The 11,994-nt window shown below is 36.9% G+C and overlaps 1 protein-coding gene across 8 annotated transcripts in view; it reads right to left on the bottom strand.

The window, feature by feature from the left end:
• Positions 1 to 793: 793 nt before the first annotated feature.
• LOC123768756 (SAC3 domain-containing protein 1) overlaps positions 794 to 11,994 on the bottom strand; it is a 20,353-nt gene continuing 9,152 nt past the window's right edge. For 6 of the 8 annotated variants that reach the window (XM_045759525.2, XM_069316277.1, XM_045759522.2 and 3 more), the window contains 5 exons: positions 9,370 to 9,531; positions 8,125 to 8,673; positions 7,567 to 7,707; positions 6,860 to 7,049; positions 794 to 4,759 (listed from right to left, as the gene is read on the bottom strand). In XM_045759525.2, the coding sequence (XP_045615481.1) occupies positions 4,670 to 4,759; positions 6,860 to 7,049; positions 7,567 to 7,707; positions 8,125 to 8,673; positions 9,370 to 9,531 (1,132 nt within the window). In that variant the 3' untranslated portion in view covers positions 794 to 4,669. The remainder of the gene's footprint in view (positions 4,760 to 6,859; positions 7,050 to 7,566; positions 7,708 to 8,124; positions 8,674 to 9,369; positions 9,532 to 11,994) is intronic. The other 2 variants (XM_045759526.2, XM_069316279.1) reach the window with 1 other exon arrangement.

Here is an 11,994-nt window from a genome sequence, read left to right as displayed (position 1 = left end):
TTGCCCGAAACGCCATGCATGCTAGTGGCAGTACAAGAATGTAAGAACTCTTGCACATACGGTATATAATAATAATAATAATAATAAAAAATAAAAATAGGATGGAGCCTATGCATCCTATTGGAATAGGATGCAAAATGGTATGTAAATTTCACACAAGACGGGGGGGGCTGATGGGACTCATTATTATTCCTGGAACTCACATGTATGAGTCATTGAACCTTCTGCAGTTTCCTCTTATGTTTGTGAAAAAATACATTGTTTTCACCTCATCTCATTCCTGCCTATATATTCACCACCCCACCCTATAAGCTTGTAAGCCAGACTCAGTTACAGCCCCGCTCATGTGCCAGGTAAGTCCACTATAGGCTCACCATAGCCCATGCTGCTTGGAACTTTTTGTTCTGTGTAGCTGAATCTAAATCAACAACTTGTAATATCCCCACATCTCCTGTGCCAGGTGAGTATGACAGGCTCACCATAACCCGTGCTGCTTGGAACTTTTGGTTTAGAGTAGCTGAATCTAAAACAACAACTTGTAATATCATGTGACATGACCGGTAGGCTCCTAACATGGATGAAAAATTTTCTGACAAAATTGAGGGCAGTAATCAGAGGCAATGTATTGGACTGGAGAAATGCCAAGGTGTTTTAACTCCAAAACATACAGATAATAACTTGCATTTAAAACTGTTCATTTTCCCTTAAATGATAAAACAAGATAGCAGTGTGAAAAATATTTAGAAAAATTAAAGTTTTGCCTGGATGTGGATGTACATAAAATAAAACATGATTCATCAATACAGGTACTTGTATTAAAAATACATTCATTGGCACACAAATTTGTATGTGTTGTTAGTGGACATAAAACATGAATTCCTTAAAATTTGTGATGTACGGTAATATTTATATGATCTCCATGCCACAGGGGACAGGATATCACATACATTACTATCGTATGGCACGTTAAACTGTTTTCAATACCAGATGCACAGATTAACATTTTAATACATATATTGGTGCTATTACCAATATTATGGATAAACAGCATGACCCGTAACATAGCTTAATAAGACAAGCACTCACATTTGATAAACTATAATTAAAATATAACTAACACACTACAATTTTTCCTAAAAGAATCTGTGAATGAGAGTACAATGCCAACTTTATTTTGATGCATCTTCTCCCACTTATGTACTAGCATAGCTAGAGTATGAATGAAATATTTTGAAGATTCTTACTAAAAGGACATTGGACAAGCATAACACACCTTGATTAGCTAGAAGTAGGAAAATTCTAATTCAAAGGGGAAACTAAGTAAATATGGAAAAAAATCCTTTCTGATCAAAGTCATTAGATTGCCCCACGAGGTATAACGAGATCCAATATGTCGATGACCAAACCACATATCAGAAACTGAAGAAACTCTTGTTTCAGTCTGTCCTGGACCATTATCAAGTAGTTTCAATCTCGTTCAAGACTAGATAATGGTCCAGGACCGGTGGAAATGTTATCTTTTCTTCATTTTCTGATTTGCAGTTTGGTCATCATATCTTCAGCCACGTTATTATGAAGCATCGTCTGTATCCTATGTGTTCTTTAGGAAAGGATTCTAAGGATTGGACAAGCAAAAGGATTCTGTGGGAAACTCTTTGAAGCTGTCTCAGAAGAGAGAGTACCTTCCAGCTGTCTCTAGATAGCAGATATATTACCACATGGTATCCAGACCCCAACTAAACAGTCTTCCTGATGTACATGCAGCACATGCTGCAGAGACACGTCTAACCAAACCAGGTCCAACTAAACCAGGTTCAACTAAACCAGGTTCAACTAAACCAGATCCAAACAAACCAGGCCCAACCAAAAGTCATTGTCCAGAAAAGATATTTATATTTACCGAGTTATTTCTGAGCTATTTTACATTTATGTAGTTACCTTGAGGTGTCGCACATTTGTAAATGAAAAAGGAAAAGACATGGGAGTCTCATCTAAAAGCAGAAGACTGTGGCACAATTGGAAACTGTTGAGGAGCTAATAGGAAAATAGGCATCCAAACACCTCCAACATTGGAAGGGAGTTTTTGAGAGATTTCTCTGCAGCCACTTGTTTCTCCTCCAAATGCCTTGGACATGGATCTGACCACAAGCCATAGCAAAGAACAAACACTTATTAAATGCAAATATGCAAATGTTATGAACTCTAGAATAGGCCTGGGGCTAATTAAATTTAACCCCCCAATACAAGAGCTGAAGTCACTATCAGTAATTTCCTTCCGTACGCAAATTTCCGCATGTGATTGATCCTTACTTTTTCCTTATTTATTTATAGGTCTTCATATCTTTCTTCAATATGCACCATGACAGGACTTTTAAAAAGCTTAGCAGTTTAAGGGTTAAGTGGAAAAGCTTTGTGCCTTCAGGGTAGGAAAGATAAGTCCAAAAGCCTTTGATCCCTAAACAGTCCATGTGCTACACAACATGGTACAGCAACAGATAGTCCATTTTTGCACCCTATGTTGTGTAGCAGACTGCTCTTCAAAACTGGACCCATCTCAATTGAAGTTCAGTTGCAGTACCGAGTTCTTGATTGCTCTTGGCTAATGGTGGCTTATTTGTTGCTCTCAGGCACTCCAAAAGAAGGAAGTTTTCCTTTGTGTTCAATGTTACACTGGGAAACATCACAACAGATCACAACAACAAGGTCACTGATATTGCACAGGAGTAATGTGAGTGAAGTGGGAATGACACCAAACATTGAGCCACAGCTGTGCTCCACCACAAATTCTAATAAATACTTACAAGAACAAACCTACCTGAAGAGACGTATATATGAAGCACAGACAGACAATAAACACTGAATATAATTAATAACTCGCCATCACTCATTAGAAATAAGTCACACACTCTTGTCCCAGCCTGCCAACCTTGCCATAATCTTTATGAGGGTTTTTGGACCACGTTGTGGTGGTGATGCTATCAGTCCGTCTAATTAACCAAAGCTTCCCAGCATTATGTAAGTACTGTAATGAAGAACTATGATATATTTACTCACTATAATGTTGGTGTTGAATGTAGAACATGAAAAAACATATTTCTCCTCTGAAATAATATCATTTTATAGTAAAATTAGACAAAACTAAGTAGCAGGTGTAAAATCACAGGAAGGAAGTAAAAACCACAGGAAGTCGATGATCCAAGTGACAATGTTGTGGCTTTGGGTAATTACATGGACCCAATGCTACCTAGTCGTCAGGACGATATTGTAATAACCTGTTAGGCGAAGACCTTATTGGACCATTACCTTTCATCATATAAAAGAACTCTTACTGGGCTTTCAGTTCTACAAATGCACATGTGTCATTGTAGACTTAGCTAATCTCCTGTGACCCCTACCACCTTTATTGACCTTGTAAGCACTGATAGAAAAGGTTTGTAGCAAAGGTGTCTAGAATGTCATCTGCCTTAGTCCTGTATAAAGGACGCAGCAAATCTTACTTTCTTTGGGGCCACTGAATGCAAATGCTCAGAAGACAGGATCTGTTACTTCGTTTCACGTACATTCAGAGGCTGTGAAGATACATACAATCTAATTTAACACCCAGTACAAACAGTAGCAATACATAATTGTGCTAAAATCCTGAATTTTTTTTCTAAAACACTAACACTGCCTTTTACATAGAAATAAAGTTGGGTCAAATATTACATTTTAAAAGATTTAAATCTATGAAAAAGCTAACAGGAAAATAATAAGAACCATACATTTAAGTATGCAGTTTGTACTTACAGTATACAGGACAATCTGTATTCAGTTCCAGTAATCTAATATACTCTATTTCAGCACTGTAAATGAAATGATCTTGCACAGTTCCCTTGCATACATAACACAACTACTGTATAACAAAACAATAGTTAAGGAAGTAGTCTCTAATTACTGTACTACTTAGAGACATAAACCAAGGATTTTAACCTTACTGTTATGATCCTATCTGCCACAACACTGCCATCATGCTGCCTGCCTTGGGCTGGTATCATTCATTGAACAATTACAGAATGTCAGTCATTTTTCTGAGAGAACAATTTTTTTTAATCAAAATTATCACTCTTTTAGTTTATTATGTTTAGCTACTCTAAAATTATCAGTAATATAAAATCTTGACCATGTAAGAACACAATAACAAAAGAATCAAAGTAACTGCAAAAGGCCTATTGGCCCATACGAGGCCGCTCCTATTTCTATCTATAGAAACTTATTCATATATACGTCTAACCTACGCTTGAAAAAATTTGAACATTTCCTATGAACAACTGTTCAAATTTTGTACATATGCTTACTAGTCTAATTGCAAGATAGACTGCAACAACAGCAACCCATTGCATCACAATGGCACTTGAGGAACTGTTAGACCAAGCTCTCACAAGTCAAGCCTGGCCCCGGGCTGGGCTTGGGAAGTAGAGGAACTCCCAGAACCCCCATTCAGGTACAATCCAGGTCCGGAATTCAAACACGGGATGGGCTTGGGAAGTAGAGGAACTCCCAGAACCCCATCCAGGTAAAATCCAGGTCCGGGAATTCAAACACGAGCTTTACAAATTTGTAATCTCCAATATTACCTGCATGCAGAAGTCAACTGTAACACTACAATGATGCAACAGTTTCATAAATAACACTACAGAACAAGACCATTTGGAAGCAAGAGTTCAGACAGCTGTATGTTGGTCAACTTATCTTCTATCCTCTTAACACGCATTGGTTTCATCTGTTAAAAAATCTGAATTAGTACTTTTAAGATGCTATATAGGATCTACTATAAAATTAGAACAGCAAATGAAATAAAAACAAAACAAAACAATGAAAACCTACCACTTAATCTTATAGTTTTGAATAGAAAAAAACACTTATTGCAAATTTAATCTGAAAGATACTTAATTTTCCACTGTAAAAATAATACCTATACAGTATATAAAAAAGGAGATATCTGTTTATCAATTTGTCAGCTTTTTAAATGTCACATGAATAGGAAGCAAATGAAAATGTGAGGCCATGAAAAACAGTAATAATGTTACATGAAGGAGAAGCACACATAGTAAACAGAAGACTTATATGCTGGTTAAGAGAAAATGTGCTTTAAGAAGAGTCTAAAAGCATAAATGTCTACAAAAATTCAGACTAGATCTTGTGCTGATGACGGAAGAGGGTATGACTGATCAAATTCATGTGGGAGAAAAATTAACTAACCCCTTCATGTGACCACCATATTTTAAGATGGACTATGAATATAGAAACCCTCATAAAGGTCAAGGGTGATGAATTTCTAGATTACCAGTGAGGAGACTATCAAGGAATGGGAGAGGAACTGCAAAACCATCTCTTGGAGGGAGCTGATGGTCAAACATGGCATAGAAGCATCATAGCAAAATTTTAAGAGTCATCACGTAACCCGTTCAAAAATATGTGCTGAAAAGAAGAAACACAAGAAATGGAACTTAATGGATGACACAGGTCGTAAAATGGGCATTGGGAATGAGAGGAACATCTGGAGAATGTATAAATCCCCGATGGACATCACTGATTACAAGTTATACAAAAGGGCACTAAACTTGGCCACTCAGAAGATCAGACCAAAACATAAAGAAAGATCCAAAATAGTTCTATACCAATAAAAAAGATAAAACCAAAACAAAGGACTCAGTTGGCCCCTTAACAGATTAGATTAACCAAGCTATAATGGACGATAAAAGGGTCGCACTCTAAATGATTATTTTACAGCAGTGTTCACATTCGAAAGGTTGGATGACATCCCATCACCCACACAAATATTTGAAGGAGGGGAGGAGAATGAATTTAGGGATATACCCGTAACATGCAAAATAATTAGAAAGAACATTGACAAACTAAAAGACTCAAAACCCAAGGTGTGGATGGAATCCACACATTGGGTCTTAAAGGAACTGGCAGAAGAACTATGTCTGCCACTGAAATTATTTTTCACAAAAACTCTGGACCAAGGGGGGGTTAGGCCTTCTATATTGGAAATATGCAAATGTTACCCATATTTAAAAAAAAAAAGCAGAAAGAGCTCAGCAGAAAACTACCGGCCAATCAGCTTGACATCACACATCTGCAAGCTCATGGAGAGAGTCCCCAGGGGGGACTCGTTCACCGTCTTTCAGTGAACAACCTTGAACAATTGACACAACATCAATTTGTTAAAAACAGATCCTGCCTTACAAATTTGCTCACATTTTTGGAAAAGGTAACCAGCTACTCAGACAAAGGCCTTCTGGTGGATGTAGTATACATGGATTTTGCTAAAGCTTTTGATAAGGTACCACATGAAAGACTGGCAAGGAAATTACAGGCCCATGGAATAAATGGTACAATATTAGAATGGATAAAACAATGGTTGAAGGAAAGAAAACAAAGGGTCATGCTAAATGGAAACAAATCTGAATGGAGAAATGTGATAAGTGGGGTGTCACAAGGGGTCCATTTTGGAACCTAACCTTTTTTGTCACATACATCAATAACACATGAGAATATTACAAACAACATCATCAAATTTGCAGATGACACAAAGATTTATGGTAAAGTGGGAAATGATAACGATACTGTATTGAAGCCTTACAAAGATCTACATAAACTCCACAAATGGTCAGAAGACTGGCAAATGCTTTTTGCCAGTCTTCTCATCATAAAAGGTCGATTATCCTTTTATTACCTCAAGGATGATAACACCCCACCATAAGACAGTGGCAAGTAATTATGATGATGAAGAAATCAAAAGAAACTCTTGATTTTAAATTTCAATACTGTACAAAAATTAAAATAATGTCAAGCATTTTCTGCACTTTCTTACCATTGGTGTATTCCAGTTAAATGCTGATTTCACGAAAATGACGCCTTCGTCAGTCACAGTGAGGCCATAATGTCTGCAAGCTTCCTTTAGTTCCCGTGTGCTGGGAAAGTACAGGAGAGCAGCAAGGTCTTCTTGTTTATACACCAGTCCTTTACTGCTATGAGCTTTACTTAATATGCCAAGTGCTGTTCTGTAGAGAAAACAATACTCTATAAACATTTTCCTTCTCTGCTTCGGAAGGGGGAGGGAGCTATCAGGAAAAAGCGCCAAGTCATTACGACTATATAGCACTTGGAAGGGATCAGGATAAGGATTTGGGATGGGACAGAGGGAAAGGAATAGTGCCCAACCACTTGGACAGTTGGGGATTGAATGCCGACCTGTATGAAGTGAGATCGTTGCTCTACCGTCCACCCTAAGTGGAAATCCATAAATTTGCTTCCATACATATGTATATTTTATCTGCCTACATCTTACATCTCAGAGACTTAGAATTTTATAATAAAACCACTGTAACTGCTTGGTGGAATAAGAACATGGCAAGCGCACAAAATAAAAATGTAAACAAAAGAGTCTGTAGATAACAAGAGAATAACTTGAGAAAATAGAAGTATGATAGTAAACATTCTGTAAACAAATTAGTTAAAACAGTAATGAAGGATTAACGTTTCATCAAATTTGGTTCGTGCTATTAATATGAAGCATACCTCTGTATCATGGTCATGTGTGCGTGGAAGGCGCAAAGGAATAATGGCGGTAGAGATGTGGAAAGCTGGAGAACACGGCAGTAATTACAGGAGATCCATGCAATATTCATCTTGATTGCTAGAGAGACGAGTTCTGAACACCTGTAATATAACAACTAACACTAACTCCCGAGATTACCCATAGCCCAAAAAAATATGTAAACCATGCTATATCAACAATAAATAAAATATAATTCAATCTCATATGCTAAATTAACATTAATTTATCATTTAATTTTCAGAGAAATAATAGCAATAATTGAATTTAAAATTTCTATCATAGATAAATAAGTTGTAAACATCTCATTCCACCATAGAACAATTTAATCATGTAGGTGGCAGCATGGTGTACATAATATATCGAAAGATTAAGCACAAGTAAAGCTGCTTAAAAGTAATTCTTGATACAGTATGAGGAGTGTAATTAAAATTATGCAGATAATAAATGCAAAATTAATAAAAGAAGTGAAATTAATTAAATAGCTATTAATTGCTAAGTAAGATAAATAGTAATATTACCTTATATCTTTTCGAAGTTCAATTGCATGTTTCAGAACTTCTTCATTGCCAAAGTTTACCAATAAATATAATGCCTCAGCTTCTTCTCTTGATGAATAACCAGAAATCATAATATGTTCACGCTCTTCTCTTCTATCTGTTGATAGTGATGATGATGCTTGTTCAGTATCCGTAGAACTTTTTGAAATCCCAGCTCCATTCAAATCTCTTACTACTTCCTCTATGTCTGCCTCTGAGCTTTGGCTTTGGCTTTGCGACTCTTCTGTTTCTGTTCTCTTGGGGATACTATTCTTTTCACTTATTTTTGCATCCTGAACAATCTTGCTCTCACTAGTATCCTCACTGCCATTACTCCAAAGTTCCTCTTCATCACTGTCGTCCCAATTGTTAGAAAATAGTTCATCATCTCTAAAACTTGCATTATTTATCTTATGTTCTCTTTCTTCGGTGTCTTGGTCTTGGAAGAGTGAGATAACTAGTGTTAATGTTTCAATAAGGTGTTTCTTATTGAGATATGGATCAAAGTCATTCAAGTCATGTTCGCAAGTTCTGAAAACAGAAGACTATATATAAATAAATAACAATTAATGGGTTGTCTTCCATAAAACAAATTTGTCGAGGCAAGAAATAAAACAAAACCCACCAAAGCCCATTAGAATTAAAATTGTCAATTTTTATTCCCCATACTAAACACCAAAGACTGTAATAGGTAAATCTTACCTAAAATATAAAATCATTTTATCCACAGAAATAAACCGTCCTTTAAGCCTTCCAAGCCTTTCATGCGAGGTTCAATCTTTAATCATAAACAATATTATATTATTAAGACAAATAGGGAATAACTTTAAATGAATATTTCCAAGCACATCTTCTAATTAATGCAGCCAATAACATTTTAATTAAACTTTTACAGTTTTAGCAGGACAACCATAAATATTGTAATTACAACTACTACAGTATTGTCATTCTTGACAAGTTTTACACAAAAGACCATTGACATACAGAACAGCATATGTATATATATATAACAGTATATATATATATATATATATATATATATATATATATTTACTATAGCAGCAAAAAATAAAATCCTGTTCTGAAAGTAAAATTAAAGACATGGAAAATTTTATTGCATTATATAGTCTAGAACCTAGAAATAACTACTATTTTTTAGTTCAACAAATGCTTTCTTCATTAATGGTGATCTTGTGAATGGTAATGGCATCTTAACAAACAACATACCTATAGTGAGCATATGTGTAGAATCTAACAGCAGCAAGATAAAGCTGTATACATGTGAAATTCTTGAGTCCCTGAACACACAAGTCTTGTCGAACAGCTCGCAGTCGATCACTAATGAACTGGTATACTACAGCCCAAGACACATCTTGTCTCTGGCATACACTGAAATAAATAAAGCTAGGCAATTCAAATGAAAATATGTTAAGCGGTGTATTCACATTAACAAAGAACTGAAGTACTGTAGCAGCTCGATAATTCTAGGGCACGCCGATCCGAAAAATGCCCTAATCCGGCAAAAATCGTGGCCGGATAAAGTTATCTCCCTATCTGGCCAAAATGTCCATAGAAGTCGGACTAGCTGACACTTGGCCGGATCAGCATTTACTGTTAGAAAGTTGAAATCTGAGATGGTTAACTTGCTACCGATGCTGCCCAATCAGGACAGTAAGCTGGACAAGTGGAGATTATTCAGAATCAGAAAGGCAGGCATCGGGCCTTACCGTATTAATTCCATACGGTTGTGGCTCGAGGTGCATGGTGTAGGGGAGGAGGAAGATGGGTGGTGTCGGGAGAGAGGGAAGCATTGGGAGGGACTGCCTGGGGGATAAGAGGCCTATACAGTACAGTAATTACTAATAATTTTAGAACAATTCATCACAGTCAAAAACAAAATAAATATTAAATAATACTGTATTATAACAAATATACAAGTTTCCTAAAAACAATTTGCACAGGCTGAAGTTTGCTCCTAAAATATTTTTTCACCTGGCGGCCTACATAACGTTCCTGCCTGCCCCATGTAGACCCGTTGAGGCCTGGTCAAGCCAAACAACCCATGTGCTGCCAACCCTCATGTTATATCACAGTGCCATGCCATTAGTGAAATAATTGTTTAAATAATTTTTTGTTTTCATAGTAACTTTGAACATTTTTGGCCAAGATTATGTCTGGTAGCAGCATCAATTGTTCTGGAGGTGTTAAGAGGAAGAAGGTTGTCCTAACAATTAAAGACAAGTTACGTGTTATAAAACGTTGTGAAAGTGGCTGGTCGACTTCGAGTGTTACCAAGGACTTAAATACGTGTATAGGACCTAGTACTGTTTCTGATATAAGGAAACAAAAAGAGCAATACCTGAAATATATTTCAACCAGTGAGAGTGAAGGTGCATGCACCAGCAGAGGGTGTGGTGGAAGAACTTTGAAGCCTTCAAAGCATGTACAGTTGGATGAGGCTGTATACAAGTGGTTTGCTCAGCACTGCACAGCTGGGGTGACAATTCGTGGCCCAGAAATAAGAAATGCTGCAAGTAGGTTTGCAACAAGCCTTGAAATAAAGGATTTCCAAGCAAGTGATGGGTGGGTTGCAAGGTTCAAAGTGAGGCACAATATTGTGAAGAGGAAAATTGTTGGTGAAAAATTGACTGCAGATACAAGCAGTGTAGAACCATTTAAACATGAATTAAGAAAATACATTTTGTCAAATAATTTATATTCTTATAAAATGTATAACACTGAAGAAACTGGGCTGTATTGGAGGAATTTACCTGAAAAAACTTTAGCTATGAAGAGGGTTGTGTGCCAGGGCGTAAGGTTAACAAGAACAGGCTGTCGGCCACGATGTATGCCAATGCTGATGACACAGTCAGAATCACGTGTGCAATTGTTGGTAAGTCAAAGAAACCAAGAGCCTTGCAGCATTGCTTGGTCAGACTGCCTGTAAAATATTATAACTCAAAGAATGCATGGTTTACACAGGAGATCTTTCTTGGTTTCATGATGGTTCTGCAAGGAAGTTTGTGACCATCAAGTTAAGAAACTCAAAGTGAGGTCAAGCAAACTTTGGGCTTTGCTGAAGCTCGATAATGCACCTGCCCACCCCAGAATTGACACGTTAACCTCACATGATGGCAAGATAATGTGTATGGCACTTCCTCCTAATACAACCTCTCTTACCCAGTCTATGGATCAGGGAGTTATCTGTGCCACGAAGAGGTTGTACACCAAAAAGATGATCAGCGAAGTTTTGGTGATTTTGCTTCTAGAGGAAGCTGTGAAACTTGGCATGAATAACAGGGCTAAAAGAACCCTTGAGAATTTGAAGAACTATTCCATCAAGGAAGCCATCTATAACTGGGCTAAGATGTGGAGAGAAGTAAAGAACTTGACTTCGAAGAATTCCCGGAAAAAACTCCTCACATGTACGGTCAACAATGAGGAGGATGAAGAAATGAATTTTGAAGGATTTACAGCTGAAATCCATGGAATGTTCAGACTTGCTGTAAAAATTTTAGAAAGACAGGATGTGGTTGATTAGCTTGAAAGATATGCTAATGACCCAGAATATGGTGTGATGAATGAAGAAGAGATTCTCCAGTCTATTACTGGTGAGGTCGACAAAGAGGCAGAGGATGAAAAAGGCAGTGAGGAACCAACACCACAGACAACAAAATACAGTTTACTCATGTCTTCTGTTGACATATTAATTAATTTTTCCTCCAACTGTGCTAATCCAGAAGTTGGAAACATGTATCAGTGCCTGAGGCAAACCAAAGAGCTGATCATAAAAGATGCCAATGAACACAGAAGGCAAGCTAAACTTGATTCTTAATTTGTAAGAAAAGCAAC

Source organism: Procambarus clarkii, chromosome 83 (assembly GCF_040958095.1).
Source record: "Procambarus clarkii isolate CNS0578487 chromosome 83, FALCON_Pclarkii_2.0, whole genome shotgun sequence".
NCBI classification, from domain to species: Eukaryota; Metazoa; Arthropoda; class Malacostraca; order Decapoda; family Cambaridae; genus Procambarus; species Procambarus clarkii.
Note: the sequence above shows the minus strand (reverse complement) of the source record. Positions and strands in the feature narration are given on the sequence as shown.